Source organism: Macaca thibetana, chromosome 3, assembly GCF_024542745.1.
Source record: "Macaca thibetana thibetana isolate TM-01 chromosome 3, ASM2454274v1, whole genome shotgun sequence".
Lineage (NCBI taxonomy): Eukaryota > Metazoa > Chordata > Mammalia > Primates > Cercopithecidae > Macaca > Macaca thibetana.
The window spans coordinates 164,414,691-164,442,098 of record NC_065580.1 but is presented as its reverse complement, the minus strand read 5'-3'; the positions used below and the strand labels follow the sequence as shown (position 1 = coordinate 164,442,098).

At 45.6% G+C, this 27,408-nt stretch overlaps 1 protein-coding gene and 1 pseudogene across 7 annotated transcripts in view; both read left to right on the top strand.

The window, feature by feature from the left end:
• EVA1C (eva-1 homolog C) overlaps positions 1–27,408 on the top strand; it is a 105,578-nt gene that overhangs the window by 61,309 nt on the left and 16,861 nt on the right. For 5 of the 7 annotated variants that reach the window (XM_050786030.1, XM_050786037.1, XM_050786031.1 and 2 more), the window contains one exon: positions 23,492–23,635. The exons of 1 other annotated variant lie outside the window; for it this stretch is intronic. In XM_050786030.1, coding sequence (XP_050641987.1) covers positions 23,492–23,635 — 144 coding nt within the window. The remainder of the gene's footprint in view (positions 1–23,491; positions 23,636–27,408) is intronic. One more of the 7 variants, XM_050786033.1, reaches the window with a different exon arrangement.
• On the top strand, positions 25,359–26,596 carry LOC126949799 (exosome complex component RRP40-like; annotated as a pseudogene).

The following is a 27,408-nucleotide window of genomic DNA, read 5'->3' as shown; positions in this document are numbered from 1 at the left end:
CAGAGCCAAAATGCCAGAGCCCCTCCTGCCCTGTGCTCTGTAGCACAGAGAAGCTCAAAGACAAAAATCAAAGGGTCCTGAGGGTTTCCAGTTCATCAGGTCCTCAGCCTCACATGGAAGGCAGGCTCAGCTCTGACTTCACCGTTCAGGTCAGTGCTAAGGGCAGAACCACGCATGCATGCGGAAATACAAACCTTTGACTCTCTGAGCTGGTGCATTTTCTCCATCTAATTGAATGCTATGAAATCATTTGCTTCTTGGCCCAGGAGCCAATAACACCTGCGTGTGTTCTAACAACACCTGTGTGTATTCAGTCGGATGCTGTGCTCTTCTCTCTCTTAAATGTCTTCACCTTCTCCTCCCTTCTCCCTGCTACTGCCTTAGGGAAAGGGACCATTGCCGGGCCACTGTAGCCGTACATGAAGGCTTTAAACCGCACTCGGCCTGTTCTCCCCAGAGAATCATCAGTTTACCCCTCGTGTCTAAACATGCTTTAATATCATCCACCTGAAAAAGCATACTCTTTTGACCGCCCGTCTCCTACCTGCTACCTGTCCGCTCCCTTCACCAGTCCCATGGGCAGAGCATTTGCTGTCCGCAGAGAATCTGCAGACAGTCCCAGGGCAGTCCCATGGTGGCGTGTCTCTAATCTGTCCACTTTGCTCCCAGCGCCCTCTGGGCATCCCTCCCCTGGACATCGAGGCTGCCTCCCCTATTCACTTAGCAGCCAGAGGGATTGTATTTATTTATTTCAAAAAATATTGTTGGAGACAGGGTCTTGCTCTGTCACCCAGGCTGGAATGCAGTGATGCACCAAGGGCAGTTTAAAGCCTTCATGTATGGTCTACCTGAGTCCAGGAGAAAATGCCCTTAGCACTGACCTGAACGGTGAGCTCAGAGCCGAGCCTTCCATGTGAGGCTGAGGGCCGATGAACAGGGCATCCTCAGGACCCTTTGATTTCTGTCTTTGAGGCTTTTTGTCCTGCAGAGCACAGGGCGAGAAGGGCTCTGGCATTTTGGCTGTGGCGGTGAATGCAGTGAAGCCTTCCTCATAGCTCACTGCAGCCTCCAACTCACGGGCTCAAGCAATTCTCTCACCTCAACCTCCTGAGTAGCTGGGACTACAGGAGCATGCCACCATGCCTGGCATGGTGGAGATGAAGTCTTGCTATTTTGCCCAGGCTGGTCTTCAACTCGTGGCCTCAAGTATCCTCCCGCCTCAGCCTCCTAAAGTGCTGGGATTACAGGCGTGAGCCACTGAGCCCGGCCAGGATTTTATTTAAATTAAACCAGAAGACATCACACCTCCGCTTAAAGCCCTCCACTCTGCCCATTGTAATTGGAATACATCAGTCTTCAGCTGTGGTCCTGCTGCACACGCCTCTTCCCTCACTACCTCTGGAGCACTCTACCTTTATTCATACCCCTGGGCCTTTGCACAAGCTGTCCCTTTGACCTGGACTGTGCTCACCCCATATCTTGTGTGGCTGGCTCTGCCTCAGGATTCAGGAATCAACCCAGATGTCATCTCAGAGAGGTTTCTCCAGGCACTGGCCAGCATGGCACCTCGTCCCTGCAGTCCCTCTCCGGCGACCCTTTCGTTGGACTTTCTCCATAGCATGGAGATAGACCGTGGTATGTGTGTGTAGTTCATCTCTCCAGGAGCTGAGCAGCTCTGCAGGAACTGGTCTGTGGAATTGCCAGCAACTCGAGCAGTGCCAGGCATAGAGTGGGTGCTCGCGTGAATCCTGAGGCGTAGGAATGAATCAGAGCCCCTCACACTCGGCTCCCAAGGATGGATAATCGTCTGGTTACAGACTGGGAACGTAGGCCTGGTGTCACAGCTTCCCATCTCATGGGATGCTGGAAATCTGGATTTTCTTTTTTCTAAGTGAAATGTTCCAACTTTTAAAACACTGTGTGAGCCAAACAAAACATGCCTCTAGGGCGCACCTGGGCCACAGGCTGCCGGCATGTGTGTGATCTCTGCTCTGTGCTCCCATTTACAACTGCAGCTCAGCCTCGCTGCTTTCAAGGGGAAAAGGTCTTTATCCTCAACCCTAGAAGCTGGCAGGAGTTTGGTGGGATGATTATGTGAGGGCGAGGGGTTGGTTTCACTGCGGACCTCTGTAAGGGAGCTTGTGGTGAGTCCTGGAACATCTGGTTTGAGAGGATGATTTGTGTATTTTTCCTCCTGCCTATAAGTTGAAGTCTGGCAAAACCCCATTTGCTTTAGACTGGACACCCCCTTGGAACACAGGTGGTGAAACCCAGTGTCCACAGTGTCTCTCCATGGTCAGGGACCACTTTGGATTTTATAGCAGCTCAGTGTGGCTTTTAGTGCTGAGATGCTGTAAAAAAGCATTTCCAGTTCTTTCTAAAATATCATCATCATCATCATCGTTTTTATTGTTTTGCACAAACACCATAATAATATTTAACAGAAATGAGAAAAAGATTCAGTCACAAATGTTACTCATCAGATAAAAGGTTCTTCTTCTTATTATTATTATTTTTGGATTTCTCTCCAAGTCGAGTATGAGCTGAGAACTGTTTTACGTAATGGCAGTTCTAAGCAGATCCATTTGCAGACCGCCTTATTTTCCTTTACCTTATATCATGTGTGTTTTTCTGTGTGGCCAAAAAGACCCCAATAATGCCGAGCACTTCCTAATATCTTGTTAAAGAGACAAATCAAATAATTTATGTAACCGTTCCCTGGTGGCTGGATATTTTTCATTTTTTCTGACTTTCAAGGATTGTAAATAATGTATAATGAGCGTGTGCTTGTAGTTTTCCCTTTCTTCTGGCTTACTTCCTAGGGATAAATTCCCAGAAGTTTTATACCAAAAGACAGCATCAGTATGTTTACAGTTCTTCTCAGAGTTCTTTCCAAAAACTTATTCTATCTATCCATCTATCTATGTATCTATCTATCTATCTATGTATCTATCTATCTATCTAAATTTATCTTTCTCTATCTATCTATCTATCTATCTAATCTATCTTTCTATCTCTATCAATCTATCTTTCTATCTATCTCTATCTTTCTATCTCTCTCTCTCTCTCTCTCTCTCTCTCTAACAGGAATGTATAACTGTGGTTTCCCTGCAATGTTGGCAGCTTTATATATGATTTTTCTGCATGCTTCCAATTTAAGAGGTATAAAATGGTCCTTCGATGTGGTTTTTATTTTGCCTTTCTTTGACTATGACTGACCTTGGCCATTTCCTCATATTTTTGTGGTTATTGTATTTGCACTTGCACACCTTGTCTCTCTAGCTTTTGTCTTTTTTTTTTCTCCCTGTTGAGATCTTTGATTTATTTTATTGATTTATTTTATGAGTTCTTGGCAGAGTAGGGATAGTAACCCTTGACATGCTTTTTCTGCTGTAACTGTCCCCGTCCTCCGTTTTTTTGTTTGTTTATTTGTTTGTTGTTTTGTTTTGGTTTTGTTTTTTGGCAGTTTGGGTTTGTTATGTAGGGCTGGTTGCCTTTTTGATTCTTTGTATGTCATATGTAGGATAAGTTCAAGAGGGGCCGGGCGTGGTGTCTCACGCCTGGAATTCCAGCAGTTTGGGAGGCCGAGGCAGGTGGATCACCTGAGGTTGGGAGTTTGAGACCAGCCTAGCTAACGTGGTGAAACCACGTCTCTACTAAAAATACAAAATTAACCGGATGTGATGGCACATGCCTGTAATCCCAGCCACTCGGGAGGCTGAGGCAGGAGAATCGCTTGAACCCGAGAGGCAGAGGTTGCAGTGAGCCGAGATCGCGCCATTGCCCTCCAGCCTGGACAACAAGAGTGAAACTCCATCTCAAAATAAGAAAAAGAAGAAGAAGTTCAAGAAGAAGGGGGCTGAGAAATAGGAGCATGTGTGTGATCCTCCCAAGTTACCGGTGTGACTTCTTCCTGCCCCATAGGCACCCCCAGGGCTGCCCAAGGCCTGACTGTCGGTACTCCCGTACCCTGCACTGCAGTGGGACACACATTCCCGAGCATTCCCAAGGACTTGAGGGTCCCCCCACCTGCCTCAAGAAAGCCTCCGAGTTCTGGGTGCAGAAGAGGGAGAGCAGTGCTGCAGTGTTCTGTATATGAAGCCCTAAGCCGCTCCCAACTGAACTGCATCAGGGCAGGCACTGAGGAGGTCAGTGTTGGCCACACCCCCACCCTGCTATTGAACAGAGCTTCCCAACCGCCCCATCAGCAAGCACACAGACAGTTACATCCATATGGAAAGGGGGTAAAGAGAGATGCCACTGAACGCCGGCATCAGTGGCCTGAGGACAGGCGGGGCCTGAGGGGACACATCCCAGGAGTCTGTGCATTCACAGGTAAGCTGGGAAGCTCTGCCTTGAAGATGCACTTGGCTTCAGCACATCAAGATGACAGATACCAGGCTTCTCTTCAAGGCCCTTACATTTTCTCTAACATACCCCTCAAGGTCCCCCCAACTCATGCCCACTGCCTGATCCCAAAGCCACCGCCATAGTTTGAGGATTTCGTTACCCCGGCAACCCCCTTCAAGTATCAAAGTGTGACTCGTTTTCTAGTAAAATACCTCCAAGTTTGATGGCTTAAAACAAAATATTCATTACTGTGGGGCAGGAATTCAGGGATAGTGTAGTCTGGCAGTTCTTGCTCAGGGTCTCATGGGGTTTCAGGAAGTTGTAGCCCTGATGGTGGCTGGGGCTGCAGTCCCGAGGGCTGGACTTGTAAGGGGACTGACTCATGGGTGGGTGTTGGTGCTGATTGTTGGTATGAGACATCAGTTTCTCCCCACATGGGTTTCTTATGTGTCCTTACAACATGGTAGCTGGCTTCCCCCAGAGAAAGTGATGCAGAAGAACTGGTGGAGCCATAGGCTCTCACCTCCGCCATAGGCTCTCACCTCCGCCATACGCTCTCACCTCCGCCATACGCTGTCACCTCCCCCATACGCTGTCACCTCCCCCATACGCTGTCACCTCCCCCATACGCTCTCACCTCCGCCATACGCTCTCACCTCCCCCATACGCTCTCACCTCCCCCATACGCTCTCACCTCCGCCATACGCTCTCACCTCCCCCATACGCTCCCACCTCCCCCATATGTTCTCACCTCCGCCATACGCTATCGGTCCCCCACAGAAGCTCTGGTTCACGGTGGGAGGAGGCTGCACAAGCACATGAATTCCAAGAGGTGAGCCTCACAGGAGACCCTCTTGAAGGCTGTTATGAGCTACTTATGTCCTCCCCAAATTCGTATACTGAAGTCCTAACCTCCGGTACCTCAGAACATGACCTTATCTGGGGATAAGGTCTTTAAAGAGATAATTAAGTTATTTATTTATTTATTTATTTTGAGACCGAGTCTCACTCTGTCGCCTACACTGGAGTATAGTGGCACGATCTCAGCTCACTGCAACCTCCCCCTCCCAGGTTCAAGCAATTCTCCTGCCTCAGCCTCCCAAGTAGTTGGGATTACAGGCACGCACCACCAAGTACAGCTAATATTTTTGTATTTTTAGTAGACACGGGGTTTCACCATGTTGGCCAGGCTGGTCTCGAACTCCTGACCTCAGGTGATCCGCCTGCCTCGGCCTCCCAAAGTGCTGGGATTACAGGCATGAGCCACCGCGCCTGGCCTGATGTCTTAGCTTGAAGGAGACTGACCCAAAGTCATTTCTGGAAGGTCTTACAGCAAGTGGTCTCCGTCAGAATTTATGCCTCATCCGGTAGAAGAAAAACTGAAAGGAGGACATTAAAGTGGCCATCGCTGGTGACCAATGAACACCAACAAAACAGCATTTTTACATGAGACAGGAGTGAGCCTTTCCCGAAGACTGGGCCTGGGGATGCCAGGCTTCAGAACATGCCTCTGTCTGGGCGTCCACTGTGGTGCGTAATTTCCCACTGTGGTTTACATTTTCCGGGTGAGCTCCAGGGATTCTACTATTTCCTTAAAAAGAGGATGAGAAAAACCACACAACAGGCCTCAAAGGCTGGGCTAAGGCCACCCCGAGGCCAAGTGTGGGCAGGCCTGGACTTTTCAGCCAAAGATCGAGGTGCCAGAAGTTCCCACTGCCAAGACAGCGGCACTTAAGCAGCCAGCCTTATTATATAAATAAACACAGGCTGGAAGGAGCAATTAACTTCAGTTTCACTGTTAAGTAATAGCCAAAAAGTAAAAATTTAAATGGTTGAATATCTTGTTATCACATGTATTAGGGGTGGAGGGCAGTTTGCCAGAAACAGGAGGTGCAGTCTGGGAGCTGTGGCTCACGCCTGTAATCCCAGCACTTTGGGAGGCTGAGGCGGGTGAATTGCTTGAGGTCAGGAGTTCGAGACCAGCTTGGTCAACATGGGGAAATCCCATCTCTACTAAAAATACAAAAAAATTAGCTGTGCATGGTGGCGCATGCCTGTAGTCCCAGCTACTCAGGAGGCTGAGGCAGAAGAATCGTTTGAAGCTGGGAGGCGGAGATTGCAGTGAGCTGAGATTGTAACACTGTACTCCAGCCTAGGCAACAGAGCGAGACTCTGTCCCCGCCCCACCCCGCCCCTAAAAAAAAGAAGCAGAAGGTGCAAATAAAATCAGCCTCAGAGGGAAATAACCGCTAACAACAACAAATTCCTGCGAACCGTTCAGAGCTCAGTGTCAACAAAGATACAGTCAGACCTGAATCAGAGCTGAGTTATCCTGGGCCTCTTCCTGTGGGTTCTTTCACTCTCTCTAAGATAAATTCTTGCACTCCCAGAGTAACTTAAAAGTACAAAAGCAACCCAGTGCAGTGGTTCCTTCCTGTGATCCCAGCACTTTGGGAGGCCAAGGTGGGAGGATCACTTGAGGCCAGGAGTTCAAGACCAGTCTGGGCAACATAGTGAGACCCTTATCTCTACAAAAATAAAAATAAAAATTTAGCCAGGCAGGGTGGCACATACCGTAGTCCCAGATACTCTCTTTTTTTTTTTTTTTTCCTTCTGTTAGCCTTAAAGAATATGGTCAGGCATATATCCTTAAAACTAAGAAAATATAAGTTTCCCAGCGTGCTCTCAGAATATTTGCAGCTGTGTGCCTTGGTACACTTTTTCTGGATAAGTTTGGCGGTATGTATTAAAAGCTTAATGTTTGGAATACCCTTTGACAAAGCAACCTACTTCCAATAATTCCTATGGAAATATCATACTTGTTTGCAAATGTTTAGCTCTAAGATTGTTCTACATAGCATTGCTTATAATATTAAAAAATAGAAATCATCTGAATGTCCAACAATAGCGTATTGTAAATAGGGTTGGATTCCTACACAGGAGTTGAGCCCAGGAGTTGGAGGCTGTGGTGAGCAATAACCGTGCCACTACATTTCAGCCTGGTTGACAGAACAAGGCCCTGTCTCTTAAAAAAAAAAGAAAAAGAAAAAGAAAAAAGTAAAAAGATACTGAGTTGGTACATTCATAAAATGAAAGACAATACAGCTCTTTAAAATATCGCTTATTTAAAATGTTCACAAATATATTAGTAAATGGGAAAGTATAGCATACAAAGTAGTATATATGTGATTCTAGCCTGAGCAACATGGCAAAACCCCACCTCTACAAAAAATACAAAAATTAGCAGCATGTGGTGGCATGTCCCAGGCTGGGTGACAGAGCCGTGGGTAGCATAGTCCCAGTTACTTGGGAGGCTAAAGTGGGAGGATTGCTCAAGGCCAGGGAGTTAAGGCTGCAGTGAGCCATGTCTGTGCCACTGCACTCTAGCCTGGGCAATAGAGCAAGACCTTGTCTCAAAAAAATTTTTTTGCCGGACACGGTGGCTCACATCTGTAATCCCAGCACTTTGGGAGGCCGAGATGTGTGGATCACCCGAGGTCAGGAGTTCGAGACCAGCCTGGCTAACGTGGTGAAACCCCATCTCTACTAAAAATACAAAAATTAGGTGGTCATGGTGGCGGACGCCTGTAATCCCAGCTACTCAGGAGGCTGAGGCAGGAGAATCACTTGAACCCAGGAGGCAGAGGTTGCAGTGAGCTGAGATCGTGCCACTGCACTCCGGCCTGGGCAACAGAGCAAGTGCTGCCTCAAAATAAATAAATAAATAAATAAATAAATAAATAAATATTAAATAATTAAATAAATAAATATAAAATAAAATTCTATATGATTCCATTGAGAGGGAAGAACATTTACACAAGGAAAGTGACTAGGAAGATATTCTTTAAAGGTTAATAGCTTTATTTCTTGATGGTGGGATGTACTAGGGCTTTTTTCCTCAGTTTGGGCCTCTCTGTACTCTAAAATGTAAACATATATTTACTTTGTAACAGGAAAAAAAAATACTACTTATTTTGGAAACATCAGACTTCTAAGATAAATTTCTCAATTCAGACCATTTGTTCCCGACACAGGTCGCTTATACAGAAATCATATATTCCATTCTATGTTCTTTTCAGACTTAAGGTTTTTTCTACTTAGGGAGAGGAATTCAGTGGAGAAGGGGCTAGTTTTAGGCCACTTACATATAAGGATTGTGGTTTAGTTGAGAAGAAACAGAACCTTTTTTTTTTTCCGACTGGTAAATGTGCTCAGCTCAAAACCCCAAATAAAACAAGGCTCTTAAAGACAACAAAAATACCCTCAGTCAACCCTGTGCAGCCACAAGAAAAAAAAAAAAAAAACTAGAAGAAAAGTTAAAGGATATGTCTTTACTCCTAAACTTTTCATGACTTCTGGGGCAAATTAAGTTATATAAAAAGAAGAGTTTATTAAAATATTCTGAAAACATTGCCTCTAAGACTCTCACTGTTCAAAAACTGTCTTCATTTAGACATAAATTTCATTTTCCTTTTAAAGAAAGATCATTCGATACTTTCATTTCAAAGCATTGTTAAGTCACAGAAGCTTGAAACCTACCTTAAAATCGATAAGGGAGAATAAAACACCTTTTTCCAACCAGCCAAAAATATCATCTTGGTGATTCTCCTTCCAATCTTTTTTTATTTCCGATATGCAGATTTGGGGTCTGAATATTTAGTTCATATCATGCCGTACCATATATGCTTGTTTTCACTTGAAGGGAGCAAAGACGGCATGTAATTTAGACTCTAAATTGACTAAGTCCCAAAGGCCTTTTCCTAAAGTACCATTTCCTACCTGACATTAGGTGCCCCGATGATGATGAGGCTTATTCACATGCGAGGACGCTGGAATTGTCCCCGCTGCCCAGGGCGCTGCCTTTAACAATCATACCACCCCAGTAGTCAGCTCCCAGGACTTTCTTTGTCCGAGTGAGGAAACTGAGGCTTAGCAAGGTCACACTCTTTGCCGCTGCTCTGTTCTGCTGCCCACAGCTGCCACAGATGATCTTCCGGGACCTTAAACACAGATGTTTTCGTGCAAGCTTAGAGACAGCTGAGGAGAACAGCTAATGTTTTTGTGGGCTTACCGTCTGCCGTTGCCTCGTACAAACCTCATCGAAATACGGTGAGAAAAGATATTCGTCATGCTACACAGGAGGGACACTGAGTCTCAGTGAGTTTATCAGATACCACGTGCTGGGCAAACAGTAGTGAGCTCACCCTCTTCACAGAAGAACTGAACCCCTTCACGGTTCTCCAGTGAGTAGAAGAGCTTCCCTGAGACATGAGCTTCCCGCCTTCCCCTACCTGCCCAGTCCCTGGGGTACCTTCTCTGAAACGCAGGGCTCCCTGGAACATAATTTGATGCTGGTGCTCTTGCAGAAGGAACTACCATTTACTATTTATTGAGTCGGACACTGTGTTAACCCATGTGACCCACATGGGTCACCCTGGGCTCTGTGAGACAGGGTTTCACCATGTTGGCCAGGCTGGTCTCGAACCCCAGCGGCTATCAGCCCAATGGGAGATGCAGGCGCAAACAATGAACACAGCACAGCAGAAGCGTTGCCACTCTCCTCTGAAGGGCCCTGCTCCATTCAGTGGCCCTGTCCACGGAACTTCCCCCTCTGTGTTCTGGAACCACTGCCCTGGCCCCTTCAGGTTTGGAGGTGGTCACGACCTGATGTTACTCCTTTTTTTTTTTTTGAGACAGAGTCTTGTTGTTGCCCAGGCTGGAGTGCAGTGGCATGATCATACCTCACTGCAGCCTTGATCTTCCAACTCAAGCGATCCTTCTGTCTCAGTCACCCAAGTAGCTGGGACTACAGGTGCACACCATCATGCCCAGCTACTTTTTATTTTGTTTTTAGTAGACGCGAGGTCCAGTTTTGTTGCCCAGGCTGATCTCGAACTCCTGAGTTCAAGCAATCCTCTCGCCTCAGCCTCCCAAAGTGTTGGGATTACAGGGATGAGCCACCATGCCTGGCCCTCCCTGCCATTCCTAGCCCTGGGTTCTGCACCATCCTTTGGGTGTGCCACGTCCTCATCCCATTCCCACCTTTGCAAATGGTCTATTTATTAAGCCTGGATTTGAGCCGTGGGTGGCCTGCCTGGCGCCTGGATGTGCAGCCGTGACTATTCCTGCTAGACTGGTCAAGCTAAACTTGCCCTTCACAAAGACAGACTTGACGTTTCTGGCACTTGGTAGAGACAGGCACTTAAACCATTCTCTTAAAGCTCAAAAGACTTCTTGACTTGCTGTGTTTACTCTTCATTCATGAGGACCCGCCAGAGTAGCTCCAGCAAGCCACTCCTTTAGACTGGAGTACTGCACTCCCAGGCAGGCAGGGGGAAGATGGATTGATTCCAAGTCCCTAGTGAGTGACTGGGAAGAGCTGATCCAGGAACCGGACAGAAGGATGACAGCTTCACTGCTTCCTAACACCCCTGGAGCAGCCTTTCTCAGCATAGGTTCTATCTCACAGATCAGGCACCCCTACAAAATAACACCATTCTAAAGCCAGAGATATGGGATGTTTGCATTAGGTCATGTGCCAGGCTGTCCATTTCAGACCATGAATTCATACATTAAGCACTTCATTGCTGAGTGCCTACTGTGTGCCCAGCACCTAGTCCTTTTTATCAGGCTTGTGGAATGGTACCTTAGCAAAATAGGTCCGAACCTTCATGGATGTAAGATGAGATCAGGTGCATTCAGGGTGGTATGGCCGTAGATGTCCTTCATGAATATATTCAGAACAAGTGCTTTTATGATAATGTTCCTCACTGTTTGTTTATGTGTGTGTGTGTGTGTGTGTGTGTGTGTATAAAAATATATTTAAATTGTCCTTCTCTCAAGGGCATTGACTTTCCAATTTTTTAGTGGTTAGCCATAGGTCATTCCTTTCAACTGGACCCCTTCACAGTTCTCCAGTGAGTAGAAGAGTTTCCCTGAGACGTGAGCTTCTTACATTCCTCTACCTGCCCAGTCCCCAGGGTACCTCCTCCAAAGCCCGGGGCTTCCTGGAACATAGTTCGATGTTGATGCTCTTGCAGAAGGAACTACCATTTAATATTTATTGGGGTGGACCAGGTGCAGTGGCTGACACCTGTAATCCCAGCACTTTGGGAGGCCAAGGTGGGTGGATCACCTTAGGGTCACGGGCTTGAGACCAGCCTGGCCAAGATAGTGAAACCCCATCTCTACTAAAATTACAAAAATTAACTCGGTGCAGTGGCACATGCCTGTAATCCCAGCTACTTGGGAGGCTGAGGCAGGAGAATTGCTTGAACCCAGGAGGTGGAGGTTGCAGTGAGTCGAGATCACGCCACTGCACTCCAGCCTGGGTGATAAAGACAGACTCCATCTCAAAAAAAAAAAAAAATTATTGGGGTAGACACTGTGCTAACTCATGCAACTCACATGTGTCACCCTGGCCTCTGTCAACCTTTTAAGTTTCCTGGGCTGTGAATTCCTCCCCTACTTAGAGACTCTTGCTTCTTTCTCTGGCCCCTTTTTCTCAGCACATGTGTTAGTCTGTGATTTCTACCCTAATCTGTCTTCTGGACAGGCACCTTTGGCCTCCCTAAGACCCAGTGAGCTCCCCCGACTGACCTCCACCCACTGTGTGTGCTTCCATCTGTCCGCCGAGCAGCCATGCTGCTGGAGGAAGTTCCGGCCTCTGCCATTTCCAGAGCTATTACATCCCCACTCACCCACAGGGAGGGGCTGGCCTGTGCCAGACCATAGAAACTTTCCTTGTTTGGCTATTTTTTTACTTCACAAGCATCGGTAATGTGTTCTCCCCTACAAATCCTTCCAGAGCCCAACCCACACTCTCCCTTGGCCTATTCTAGAAGCGTCAAACACATTAGACACATGCTTCCTCCTCTGTAGTTGACATTCTCCTCCCCTGACTGTCCACCCTCTTGTTTTCCTCCAAGTGGGCCATGTCTTTCAGATGCTGCAATTGGTCTTGCATACCTGAAACTCACCTGATGTTGATCACTCCCTTTTTTTTTGAGACAATCTCACTCTGTCCCACAGGCTGGAGTACAGTGGCGCGATCTCCCCTCACTGCAGCCTCCGCCTTCCGGGTTCAAGTGACTCTCCAGAGTGACTGGGATTGCAGGTGTGCACCACCATGCCTGGCTAATTTTTTTGTAGTTTTGTAGATGAGGTTTCGCCATGTTGGCCAGGCTGGTCTCGAACTCCTAACCTCAGGTGATCCACCTGCCTTGGCCTTCCAAAGTGCTTGGATTACAGGCGTGAGCCACTGTGCCTAGCCACTCCCTTTTTATTTTTTGCATTTTGTTTTTCTTCTTTCATGGAGCCCATAGGTCTCTTCTCTCCTTAAGAACTTTCTCTCTCTAATCCCCCTGTCCTGGCTCCTCATGGGCCGGCTCCTCAAGTAGATTCAGAATCCAGATTCCTTAATTTCTTGTTCACCATAGTACAGACTTGTCTTCTCTCTCTTGCCAAATTGTTTGAGCCCCTGATTCTCGCAATACCTTTTCCCATTCTTGTCTAAGTGGAGATGTTATATTTAAGGGTACAGTCTTTAATGTCAACCGGATTGAGGTTCTAGGGCACACACTACCACCAAACATTGAGACCTAAGTGAAGTTACATAGCCTTGCCAAGCCTTCTGCATTTGTCAGGGCAATTAATGTAACTGTTACAGTCACTCAGTTGCTTAACCCAGTAAAGGTTTATTTCTTGGTCAGTTCACAGTCCAGCGAGGCTTAGGTGGTTCTCATAGGCAGCTCGCTTCCAACGACCCAGGGATCCAGGCCTTCTCCACCTTGTAAGGTTTCAGCATAAACAGTCAAAGGACATCATCAGAGACGTACTTTTAGAAGTTGGCTCTGGCAGCATTGTTTGAACCAATCGTCATGAGCAGACAAAGGAAGAAAGAGTGGATGCAGAGCTGTTGATCTTACTGTTGTTGTTTTTCTTCTTCTTCTTCTTCTTTTTTTTTTTTTTTTTTTGAGAAGGAGTTTCACTCTTTTTGCCCAGGCTGGAGTGCAGTGGCATGATCTTGGCTGACTGCTTCCTGGGTTCAAGCGATTCTCCTGCCTCAGCCACCCAAGTAGCTGGGACTACAGGTGTGTGCCACCACGCCCGGCTAATTTTTGTATTTTTAGTACAGACGAGGGTTTCAGCATGTTGGCCAGGCTGCTCTTGAACTCCTGACCTCAGGTGATCCGCCCGCCTCAGCCTCCCAAAGTGCTGGGATTACAGGCGTGAACCACTGTACCCGGCCCTTACTGTTGTTCTTGACTAACTTCTCCCTCTCCCTGTGTTCAAGTTTTTACAAGGTATTACTGCTTCCTCTATACTCCTGTGAGATATTTCTGACTCTAAACGCCCACAAATCTATGTTTTTAAATTTCCTCTAATATTACTTTTACCTGACTCCTTGCTGCCAACATCTCTGGTCTCATTTAATCCTAAAATTTCTGGAAGAAACACTTTCTTGGAAAAAAGGCCTTAATAGCCCATTTTTACCTTTAAATTATTTAATATATTTGACATACTCAAAATAATATGTGTAACACTTATGTAAGCTATAAAAGGAAAATAATACAGTGCATTACACTCCACAGAACTAGAATCCTACAAATAACTTGAATCTACTTATGTTTTTCTCCCCTGTCCCAGTCCTGTCCCTTTCAGTGGTAAATACTATGTAGAGATTTGTATTTATACAAATATGTTACACATATACTTTTAAATAACTGTTTAGTATTATTTAGTTTTTTTTTTTTTTTTTGCTAATAAAAATGGTGTTGAGGTATTGTAATATAGTAAGAAATATATATTTTGGTCTTCATTCATCTCCTAGCCAGAGATCCTAAAACCTTTGTAATTTCCTCAGTTATAAGTGCAATCAGAACATCTTTTGTTACAATATTTAGATTTTGTCGTGAGCTCCTGAAATAGCTCCAGAATGATGAAGATGAAAGGAACATCTTTTGTTAGTCATTAAAATTAGCTCCTTTTAACCACACCTGAGTTTATGTTGATGAATGACTTTTGGAAAGCCCCTAATGATGGGGTACTGGTTGTTAAGGGAATGGATTATGTGATTAGAGGGCTGGAACTTAAACCTCACGCCCATCCCCTATCTCCCCAAGCAGGAGAGAGAGGCTGGAGGTTGTTGGGTCCATCACCAATGGCCAATGACTTAATCAACCATGCCTATATCATGAGACCTCCATAAAAGCCCTCAACAATGGGGCTCAGAGACCTTTCAGCTCAAGAACTCCATGGAGATGCTCAGTGGGTAGAACCTTTAGGCCAGGCAGAGTGACTCATGCCTGTCATCCCAGCACTCTGGGAGGCCAACGGGGTGTGGATCACCTGAAGTCAGGAGTTTGAGACCAGCCCAGCCAACATGGTGAAACCCCATATCTACTAAAAATATAAAAAATTAGCTGGGCATGGTGGTGGACGCCTGTAATCCCAGCTACTCAGGAGGCTGAGGCAGGAGAATTGCTCAAACCCAGGAGGCAGAGGTTGCAATCAGCCAAAATCGCACCATTGCACTCTAGCCTGGGGGACAGAGACTCCATCTCAAAAAAAAAAAAAAGAGGGTAGAACCCCCAGCAAGGGCATGGGAGCTCCGTGCCCCATCCCCAAACCTTGCCGTGTGCATCTCTAACATTCGGCTGCTCCCGAGTTGTGTCCTTTGATAATAACTAACAATCTTGTAAGTAAACTGTTTTCCTGAGTTCTGTGAGCCAGTCTTGCAAATTCTGGAACCCAAGAAGAACATTGCAGAAACCACTGATTTATAGCTGGTCAGTCAGAGGCCCAGGCTTGCAATTGGCATCTGATGATGGGCTGGGGGGTAGTCTTGTGGGACTGGGCCCTTAGCCTGTGGTATCTGTACTAACTCCAGGTAGTTAGCATCAGAATTTAGATAAATCGTAGGACACACAGTTGGTATTTTCAGGAGCTGGAGAATTATTTCCTTTAGGTCTATACCCAAAAGAGGGATTGCTGGGTCATACAGTAGCTCTATTTTTAATTTCTTTAGGGACTTCCATGCTCTTTTCCGTAATGCCTGCACCAATCTACATTCCCACCAATAGTGTAGCTGGGTTTCCTTTTCTCCACACCCTCTTCAAACACTTGTTATTTCTTGTCTTTGTATTAGAATCCACCCTAACAGGTGTGAGATGATATCTTGTTGTGGCTTTGATTTGTATTTCCCTGACAATTAGTGATGTTGGGCACATTTCCATATACCTGTTGGCCATTTTTTTTTTTTAATCTTGAGACAGAGTCTCGCTCTGTTGCCCAGGCTGGAGTGCAGTGGTGCAATCTCAGCTCACTGCAACCTCTGCCTCCCTAGTTCAAGAAATTCTCCTGCTTCAGCCTCCCTAGTAGCTGGGATTACAGGCACAAGCCACCACACCTGGCTAATATTTGTGTTTTTATTAGAGACGGGGTTTCACCATGTTGGCCAGGCTGGTCTTGAATTCCTGACCTCAGGTGATCCGCCTGCCTCGGCCTCCCAAAGTGCTGGGATTATAGGCGTAAGCCACCACGCCAGGCCTGTTGGCCATTTTTATGTCTTTCTTGGAGAAATGTCTCTTCAGGTCCTTTGCTCACTTTTTAACTGAGTTATTTGCTTTTTGCAGTTGAGTTGTATTAGTTCCTTATATATTTGACTATGAACCCCTTATCAGATATAAGGTTTGAGAATATTTTCTCACAATATGTAGGCTGCCTTTTCATTGTGTTAATTGTTTCCTTTATTGTGCAGAAGCTTTTCAGCTTGATGTGGTCCCACATGTTTATTTTTGCTTTTGGTGTCCTAGCTAATAAATCACTGCCAAGACCAAGGTCAAGGAGTTTTCCCCATGGGGTTTCTTCTAGGAGTTTTATGGTTTCCGGTCTTATATTTGGTCTTTAATCCATTTCGTGTTGATTTTTGTGTATGGTGGAAGATAGGGATCAATTTCATTCTTTTTCATGTGGATATTTCATTTTTCCAAAACCCCAACACCATTTATTGAAAAGACTATCCTTTCCCCTTAGTGTCTTCTTGGCCCCCTTGTTGAAAAGTTAGTTGATGGTATATCGTTGGGTTTATTTCTAGGCTTTCTATTCTGTTCCATTAGTCTATGTGTCTGTCTTTATGCCAGTATCATACTGTTTTGATTACTACAGCTTTGTAGTAGATTTTGTGAGTAAGTAGTGTGATGCTTCCAGTTTTGTTATTTTTGCTCAAGATTGCTTTGGCTATTCATGGTCTTTTGCAGTTCCATATGAATTTCACGATTGGTTTTCTATTTCTGTGGAAAATGTCATTGGAATTTTATAGGGATTGCATTGAGCCTGTAGGTCACTTCGGGCAGTATGAACACTATAACAATATAAATTCTTCCAGTCCATAAGCATGGGGTATCTTTTCATTTATTTGTGTCTTGCTCAATTTATTTCATCAATGTGTGTACAGATTTCTGTGTGCAGATCTTTCACCTCTTTGGTTAAACCTATGCCTTGTAATTTTTTATGCTATTGTAAATGGGATTGTTTTCTTGCTTTCTTTTTCAAATAGTTTGTTGTTAGTATATAGAAACTACTGATTTTTGTATATTGATTTTGTATCCTGCAACTTTGCTGAACTTGTTAGTTCTAATAGCTTTTGGTGGAGTCTTTAAGATTTTCCATGTATAAAAGCATGTTATCTATAAACAGTGACAGTTTAACTTCATTCTTTCTGACATCGATGCCTTTTATTTCTTTTTCTTGCCTAAATCCTCTCTGGCTAGGACTTCCAATACTATGTTGAAGAGAAGTGGTGAGAATGGGCACCCTTGATCTTAGAGAAAAAGCTTTCAGCTTTTCACTGTAGAGTATGATATTAGCTGGACGATTATCATATATGGCCTTTATTATGTTGAGCTACATTCCTTCTATACCTAATTTGTTGAGAGAAAATTGATGAATTTTATGTTTACAATTAAGCCTTAGCATTTTACAAATTATGGCAAAAAACACATAACATACAATTTACCATCTTAACCATTTATTTTATTTATTATTATTACTATTTTTTGAGACAGCGTTTCTGTCTTGTCGCCCAGCCTGGAGTGCAGTGGCTCGATCTCCGCTCACTGCAACCTCTGCCTCCTGGGTTCAAGCGATTCTTCTACCTCAGCCTCCTGAGTAGGTGGGATTACAGGCATGTGCCACCACGCCTGGCTAATTTTTGTATTTTTTTAGTAGAGATGGGGTTTCACCACATTAGCCAGGCTGGTCTTGAACTCCTAATCTCAGGCGATTCACCTGCCTTGGCTTTCCAAAGTGCTGGGATTACAGACATGAGCCACCACGACTGGCCTACCATCTTGACCATTTCTAAGTGTATAGTTTGGTTGTGTTAAGTATATTTGTATTGTTGTGCAATCAATCTCCAGAATTTTTTCATCTTGAAAATCGCAACTCAAAACCCATAAAACAACTCCCCATTGCTCCCTCCCTTAGCTCCTGGCACCCACCATTCCACTTTCTGTCTCTATGGATTTCACTACTCTAGGTCCCTCGTATAAGTGGAATCACACAGTATTTGTCTTTTTGTGACTGGCTTATTTCACTTAGCATAATGTCTTCAAGGTTCATCCACATTGGAGCATGTGTCAGTTATGAGGAGTTGGACTTGGTCAGATGGGTGGTGGGGGATCTTAAGCAGGCAGGGAGTGATGAGATTAGAAAGACCACAGTGCCATCAAAAAGTGGGCAAAGGATATGAACAGATACTTCTCAAAAGAAGACATTCATACAGCCAACAGACACATAAAAAAATGCTCATCATCACTCGCCATCAGAGAAATGCAAATCAAAACCACAATGAGATACCATCTCACACCAGTTAAAATGGCAATCATTAAAAAATCAGGAAACAACAGGTGCTGGAGAGGATGTGGAGAAATAGGAACACTTTTTCACTATTGGTGGGACTGTAAACTAGTTCAACCATTGTGGAAAACTGTGTGGCGATTCCTCAAGGATCTAGAACTAGAAATACCATTTGACCCAGCCATCCCATTACTGGGTATATACCCAAAGGATTATAAATCATGCTGCTATAAAGACACATGCACATGTATGTTTATTGTGGCACTATTCACAATAGCAAAGACTTGGAATCAACCCAAATGTCCATCAGTGACAGACTGGATTAAGAAAATGTGGCACATATACACCATGGAATACTATGTAGCCATAAAAAAGGATGAATTCATGTCCTTTGTAGGGACATGGATGCAGCTGGAAACCATCATTCTCAGCAAACTATGGCAAGAACAGAAAACCAAATACTGCATGTTCTCACTCATAGGTGGGAATTGAACAATGAGATCACTTGGACACAGGAAGGGGAACATCACACACTGGGGCCTATTGTGGGGAGGGGGGAGGGGAGAGGGACAGCATTAGGAGATATACCTAATGTAAATGACGAGTTAATGGGTACAGCACACCAACATGGCACATGTATACATATGTAACAAACCTGCATGTTATGCACATGTACCCTAGAACTTAAAGTATAATAATAATAAAAAGAAAGAAAGAAAGAAAAGAAAGACCACAGTGGAGGGCAAAGGGGAGAGAACCATTTGAAGGGGAGAAAATGGAAGGAAGGAGTCCAGTGAGTCCTTTTTAAGGCTGAATGATACTCCATCCTATGTATATACCATATTTTATTTATCCATTCATCCATCAAAGGACCCTTGAGTCTCTTCCACCTCTTGGCTATTGTGAATATGCCGCTATGAACATGGATGTGAAACCATGGTGTTTTTTTCTCTTGCTTCTGGTTCCATTTTAGTCTCCTTGTATCTCACAGCTGTGGGCTCTCATGCACTCATGCACCCACTGCTCATGAATCCTTCTCCTTTCCTCCTGGATAATCCACTTCAAGACTTTCTTCCCCTGAGCAGCCAGCTCCAATGCCTGGTGGTGAAGACACCAGGAGAAGGCTCCAAGAGTCAAGGAGGAGCTTCAGAAGGGATGGAGGTTATAACCTTCCCTTTGTTCATTCATCCTGTAATTTTTGAGCATTTACTGAGCATCAGGACCAGTGTAAGTGCTGGGGGCCAGAGCTCCCTGTCTAGTCTGGAGAGAGACAAATGAGCAAGTAAGGAGAGCCATGCGGTGAGAGCAAGACACAGCACAGGGGAGGCAGAGAGAAGGAAACAAGTGACTGCCGCCCGGGGGAGATGGCACAACTGAGAAGACAGGGGAGAAGGAAGTATTTCCTAGCAGGCAGAGTAGCATGTGCAAAGATAAAGAGATGTCAAGAGTCGCAGCCTGGCTTTCTGGCGCTTCTGTGAGACCTGCAGGCTGCGACACAGGCTGGGGTGGGAGAATAGCGACTGTGAAGGGGCTAGGAAGGTAGAAAAGGCAAGTCACGTGGGGCCTTGTGCACAGTTCTGAGGAGTCGGACTTGGTCAGATGGGTGATGGGGGATCTTAAGCAGGCAGGGAGGGATGAGATTAGAAGGAGCACAGTGGCCTGGGTGTGGTGGTTCATGCCTGTAATCCCAGCACTTTGGGAGGCTGAGGCAGGTGGATCACCAGGGGTCAGTTCAAGACCAGCCTGGCCAACATGGTGAAACCCCGTCTCTACTAAAACTACAAATATTAGCTGGGCATGGTGGCAGGCACCTGTAACTACTTGGTCGACTGGGGCAGGAGAATTGCTTGAACCTGGGAGGCAGAGGTTGCAGTGAGCCAGGATTGCACCACTGCATTGCAGACTGAGTGACAGAGCGAGACTCTGTCTCCAAAAAAAAAAAAAAAAAAAGGGGCACAGTGGAGGGCAAAGAGAGAACCATATGAAGGGAAGAAAATGGAGGGAGGGAGTCCAGTTGCTAGAATTGCAGCAAAACTGACAGGGCTGGAACTGAGGCTGTGGCGGGAGAGTAGGAGGAAACAATGGGTGCAGACTGGATGTGTGGAGCCAGAGGTGGCTGGAAAGAGTAAAGGCGATCATTGCACATGGCGGAGTGACCGGAGTGGCCAGCGCTGAAGGCAGCGATCCTGGCCTCGGCTCTCTGTGGTTTGCTAGTGGCAGGGATGGACTTGGGACTGAATAGAGTGTGTAGAAAGGAGAAAGGAGAAGAGAGCCCAGACCCAGTGCATTTTGCAGGGCCCTGTACAAAATGAAAATGCAAAGCCCCTTGTTCAAAAACGTATGGAAATTTCCGCCAGGCACAGGAATGAGCTTACTCTGGGTGGGCAGGCCTGCAGAGGGCGCCGCGATAGAGGAATCAGAGACCACCAGGGTGATGAGCACCCGGGAGCCAAAGTCAGTGAGAAATCCCCCAACAGGGGCATTTAGGCACCAGAAGTTCCAGAGACGGGGAAGGATTAGGATCAGCCCTCATCTCTGGGATGGGGTGGTGACAGATCGCTGTGATCTCCTCAAAGGAATCAGTTTCAGGGTGTGCATGGGACAGAGACACATTGAGGAGGGAGGGGACAGGGCAGAAGGGGAGATGCAGGGAAGGCATAGAGATCCTTTCTAGAAGCCTGACTGAAGGAGAAGCGTAAGGCTGGAGAGAGGTCCTGGGAACTGGGGAGAGCAGTTTTTGTTGTTAGAGGGTAGAGGAGTTTGTCATCTGTAAGATGTGAGCAGACATGCACAGGACTTTGTGTGGCTGGGGTCCCTGCCCCTATGCCTTCATACTCTCCCTGACCCGCCCTTCTTCACAGCACCGGCCCTTGGCCTCTCTGGGCATGAACCCCCCACAGGCATCTCCAGATTTGAGCCTTTTCTTCAAAATCTCGGCCCACTTCAAATGCAGGACAGTTTTTCTTTTTCTTCTTTTTTTTTTTTTTTTTTTTTATGAATTTATGATCTTGTCCTTCAAACTGCCTACTCCTAACAACTTCCCTCATCTCTCAATAGCACCACTGTTTCCCCAGCCCTGCAGCTTGAGATCTGAAACCCTGAGTCCCTCACCCACCCTTTCATGGAGACCGGGGTAGTGGGGCTCAGAGATCAACCTGCAGGCCCCGGTTTTCTCTAGCTGTGTGAGGTTACTGAACCCCGCTGTGTCTGCTTTCTCAGCCGCAAAATCGATGTGTGTGTAAGTGTGTGTGTGCACAAGTGTGTGTGTGTTACAAACAGCCTATCTCATAGGGTAGTTCCCACACCTGGCCCACTGTAGGAGCCCGATAAATAAATATCTGTAGTTACTGGGCTCCTACAGTGAGTGGGCCAGGTGTGGGAATTAAATGATGAACAAAACAAAAATAGTCTCTCACTATACAAGTGCTGAGAACAGTGGCTCACATCATGTTACCCGTTATATTGTAAGTGAATGGAACTTTGCAAAGTCTCTAAAATTTTCTCCTCTTCCATTCCTTGCTTTTTAAGGCTGTACCTCCCCCCAATGTACATTCTTAAAATTGCTTCCAAACTGCTCTCCTTGCCCTTGGTTCCCGTTTCTCTCCCAGGGAATCCTCTACACTGTCCCCTAAAGACAATAGTGTCAGGCCATTTCTTTGAGCTCCCTGTTGCTTGCAGAGTAAAGTCCAAATTCTTTAGCTAAGCCTTTGAAAGCGTCTCCGTCTTGTTCCAGTTTACGTTTCCCACTCATTCGCCATGGTCACCCCCGCCTACTCCCGCCCTTCCAGCCTGTGGCCAGCCCCTGCAGGGGCTCCTAGCCCACTGCCTTAGTGTTCTTGCTTTCTCTCTTGCCTGCCTCTACCCAATTCCTGCTCTTTCTTTCATCACCCACAGCGATCTCTCCGCCTCTGACCTAGCACCTCTTGTCTGCACCATGTCTTGCTGACATTGATTCACTGTTTCCACTACCAGACACCAGCTCTCACATGTGCATTTTGAGTCTCTAGCTCTATTGCAAATCCTGTGAAAGCAACGTAGGCTTTTATTTATTTATTTTTTAGAGACGGAGGCTTGCTCTGTTGCCCAGGCTAGAGTGCAGTGGCACGATCTCGGCTCACTGCAACTTCTGCCTCCCAGGTTGAAGCAATTCTCATGCCTCAGCCTCCCGTGTAGCTGGAACTACAGGCACACGCCACCATGCCCGGCTAATTTTTGTATTTTTAGTAGCGATGGAGTTTCGCCATGTTGGCCAGGCTGGTCTCGAATTCCTGACCTCAGGCCATCTGCCCGCCTCCGCCTCCCAAAGTGCTGGGATTACAGGCGTGAGCCACTGTGCCTGGTCCTCTTTTTACTGATTTTTCTGATGATACTTAGCACAGTGCCTCATCTGCCATAGATGTTCAATTGATATTTACTGATTTTAATGATGTTGTGCCAGGGTGCCGAAAAACAAATCTTCATGTCAATTAGTTTATTTCATTCATTCATTCATCAGATATTTACTTGGCTCTACAGTGGGCGAGGTGTGGGAATTAGATGATGAACAAAACAGAAATAGTCTCTCCTGGAGCTTATGTTCATGTACAGGAGATTGATTCTCAAAATAAACAAACAAATAAAATATTTCAAAGCATGGTAAAGGTCATAAAAGAATGAAGAATCTTCATTCAATGCTCTTCATATTTTAACCAGTGCAAAATGAAAATGCAAAGCCCCTTGTTCAAAAATATATCAGAATTTCGACCAGGCACGGTGGCTTACGCGTGTAATCCCAACACTTTGGTAGGCCAAGGCAGGCGGAATGCTTGAGGTCAGGAGTTCAAGACCAGCCTGGCCAACATGGTGAAACTCCGTCTCTACTAAAAATACAAAAATTAGCTGGGCGTAGTGGTGTGTGCCTGTAGTCCCAGCTACTCGGGAGGCTGAAGCAGGAGAACTGCTTGAACCCATGAGGCAGAGGTTGCGGTGACTGAGATCAAGCCACTGCACTCCAGCCTGGAGGACAGAATGAGAGTCAGTCTCAAAAAAAAAAAGAAAGAAAGAAAAAGAATTTCAAGATGGTGCCAGCAGAGCATTAAACCCAGCTCTGGGACTTCTAGGACAGGATCATGATGCTGGCTCTGCCCATCTTGGGTGCTTTCATGAGACAGAAAATAAACAGAGAAACTCTCCAATTGATTTGAATCCAGCTCAGCATATCTATTTACACGGAATGCTGTAGGCCATGTGGTGGCCCTGTCTGGGATGCAACATGAAGTTCTGGGTGTCTCCTGCCTTTCAGATTGCTTGTCTTACTCAGCTTCGCAAGTCCTGTCCCGAAGGTGCTATGGGAAGCAGAGATGCAAAATCATCGTCAACAATCACCATTTTGGAAGCCCCTGTTTGCCAGGTGTGAAAAAATACCTCACTGTGACCTACGCATGTGGTAAGAACACCCCCCTCCCCGACCAGCTGCCTGAAGACCCTGCCTCTTTTGGGGGAGGGTGGTGATCATGTGAACGGCAGGAGTGTGCCCAGAACAAGCCAAACATGCTCCTCCTGAAGCTGTTTGCTCATCCCAGATATCCAGGAGCCCTTTTTTCTTTCTTATTCTTGTTTATGATATTCATGTCAGATAAGCAATAGAATTTTCTTTGGTCAAAATTTGTGTAAAAGCGCCTTTAGCAATCAGATTGGCAGCCAATGGGAGGGTGGAGAAAGAACAACCAAATAGGGGTAAACTGATGTCACTGAGAACAGTGATTTTCATCTGGGTAAATTTATTGGGATGTCATGTGAGTTCACAGTCGTATTGTGTGTCTCCTATTTAACCTTCCAGTTCTGCTTTTAGGCCCTAAATGACTAACTCGCTGTACTGCCAACAGCTATTTTATCTACATGCCCACACTGTTGAGTCAACAGATCAAATGCTTACCCTAAAACAATAAAAATTGTTACACGACAGCATTACTTTGTTTTCCTAATGTCTTTTTTTTTTTTTTTTTTTTTTTTTTTGAGACGGAGTCTCGCTCTGTCGCCCAGACTGGAGTGCAGTGGCGCAATCTCGGCTCACTGCAAGCTCCGCCTCCCGGGTTCACGCCATTCTCCTGCCTCAGCCTCCGGAGTAGCTGGGACTACAGGCGCCCGCCACCACGCCCGGCTAATTTCTTTTTGTATTTTTAGTAGAGACGGGGTTTCACCGTGTTAGCCAGGATGGTCTCGATCTCCTGACCTCGTGATCCGCCCGCCTCGGCCTCCCAAAGTGCTGGGATTACAGGCTTGAGCCACCGCGCCCGGCCTGTTTTCCTAATGTCTTTAAATGATAAAATGAAATGCCTTCTTTGTTTAGATTCTAATTTCATAAAGCCAGTTAAAAGCAAATCAGCAGTTTATTATTTTCTGAGGATACTGGGATTTCCAGTTTGTAATCCTAATATGTTGACTGTTTTTTTGTTTTTGTTTTTGTTTTTTTTTTCTGAAATGAGCATAAAAGCAAATGGAAAGCAAAGAGCATTATAACTGAAGAATCCGATACCTATTCTCTTGGAAATCTCTTTTTCCCCTGCCAAACATTCCTAGCCATTTTACGTTTGGAACAGCTTTTTTGAGATATAATCCACAGACCATACAATTAACCTGTTAAAGCATACAAATCAGTGGTTTTTAGTATATGCACAGAATTGTGCTACCGTCACCACAATCAATTTAAGAACATTCTCCTCCCTCCAAAAGACACCTGTATCCCTTAGCAGTCAGGCCCCCAAATCCACCCATTATACCTGCCCCAGCCCCAGGCAACCCCCTATCTACTTTCTGTCTTTATGGATTTGCCTCTTCTAGACATTTCCTAGAAATGGAATCATACAATATGTGGTGCTTTTTGTCTGGCTTCTTTACTTAGCATCTGTTTTCAAGGTTTGTACATGTTGTGGCATGTCTCAGTACTTTATTCCTTTTTGTGGCATAATAATGTTCCATTGCATCTTCAGACTTTTATATCCTGAACTAAAAATGTTGTTCTCTGCAATATCAATGCTACAATAGATATGATGAAGTGACTACATAAATGTATTATGAAAATAATGGCACCTACTCTTATATCACAGGAGGGATGGCTTTACCTGCTCTGTCTTTATTCCTACTGTCATGTCTAAGCAGCTCTAAGTAGCATGGGGCCCATTTTGGCTGAGGTTCCCCCAGAGGCCAAAAAGGTCACTCTGAGTACATCCTTGGATAGCTCATCTGGTAGAGTGGAGGATGGTAAACTGGACATTGGTCACTCTAAGTACATCCTTGGATAGCTCGTCTGGTAGAGTGGAGGATGGTAGACTGGACATGGGTCACTCTGAGGTTCTAGTAACTTCAGACCTGTTCATCTGAGTGTTGAATAAGAAGCAGAACTTTAGCCTCCAAATAAGGTGTAGTTTTGGCTGGGGACCGGGAAAGCTGAGACACCGCTGGGCTGGGGCCGCTGTAGCCCTGGGAACGGAGTATATTCTAGTGAAAGGAGACCAGGTGATTGGCATAGTGACAGCTAAATCTGGAGATGTATTCAGAGTTGATGTTGGAGGGAATGAGCCAGTTTCTTTGTCTTACTTGGCATTTGAAGGTGCAACTAAAAGAAACAGACCAAATGTGCAGGTTGGAGATCTCATGTATGACCAATTTGTGGCTGCTAATAAAGACATGGAACCAGAGATGGTTTGTATTGACAGCTATGGATAAGGCAATGGAATGACTTGTTGGACAGGAGGGTCTGCTTTTTAAGGTGGCTGGGATTCATTAGAAAGCTGTTAGCTTCAGATCCTGAAGTCAAACAGGAAGTGGGAAAACTCTATCCACTGAAAATAGTATTTGGAATGGATGGAAGAATATGGGTTAGGGGAAAAATCATCCAGCAGACTTTAATTTTGGCAAATATTTTAGAAGCTTGTGAATACATGACATGAGATCAAAGAAAACAAATCTTCTCCAGATTGGCAGAAAGTTGATCTAGGTGGACTTTTTTAATGGGTCCGTTGAGCCAAGAAACCATGGGTTTCCTGGGGAAAACTTTTTTCGGGTGAACCTCTCCGCATTTAGATACTCAGAAGACAAGGTATGAAGGTACATATTATCTTATTAGAGTCTAATTAAAATATTTTTATAAGTAAGTTACTGGTTTTCACCCATGCTCTTGTGGGAGAGAAAATCATTACAGAATCATGATGTATTTTTTTATTCTGTACAATAACATTCGCTAAAACTTTTTTTTTTTTTTTTTTGAGACGGAGTCTCGCTCTGTCGCCCAGGCTGGAGTGCAGTGGCGCGATCTCTGCTCACTGCAAGCTCCGCCTCCTGGGTTCCCGCCATTCTCCTGCCTCAGCCTCCTGAGTAGCTGGGACTACAGGCGCCCGCCACCACGCCCGGCTAATTTTTTGTATTTTTAGTAGAGACGGGGTTTCACCGTGGTCTCAATCTCCTGACCCTGTTATCCGCCCGCCTCGGCCTCCCAAAGTGCTGGGATTACAGGCGTGAGCCACCGCGCCCAGCCCACATTTTTTTTAAAGGTGCAGTTTCTAGTGTGCTTTCAAGGATGAGGCAAGAACAGTTCCTACAGCTGAGGCTCTTCTTAGCTAATTGTATTAGTCCGTTTTCACACTGCTGATAAAGACATACCCGAGACTAGGCAATTTACAAAAAAGGGGTTTAATTGGACTTACAGTTCCACATGGCTAGGAGGCCACACAATCATGGCAGAAGGCAAGGAAGAACAAGTCCCATCTTACATGGATGGTGGCAGGCAGAGAGAGAGCTTGTGCAGAGAAACTCCCATGTTTTAAACCATCAGATCTCTTGAGACCCTTTCACTATCAAGAGAACAGCCCAGGAAAGACCCCCACCCCAAGATTCAATCATCTCCCACAGGGTCCTCCCACCAGGTCCTTCCCACAACACGTGGGACATGGAGCCAAACCCTATCACTAATGCTGAGATGAAGATGAGCTTTCAGGGCCTGGGGGTCACATGTCCCAGTTCAAGCTTTTCTTCCTTCTGTCACTCATTCAGCACATTGTTCTTTGTGTCAGGAGCTGTGCTGGGTGCCAGGGATTTTGTAATAAACAGACACGGCCGGGCATGGTGGCTTACGCCTGTAATCCCAGCACTTTGGGAGGCCAAGGCAGGCGCATCATCTGAGGTCAGGAGTTCGAGACCAGTCTGGAAAACATGGAGAAACCC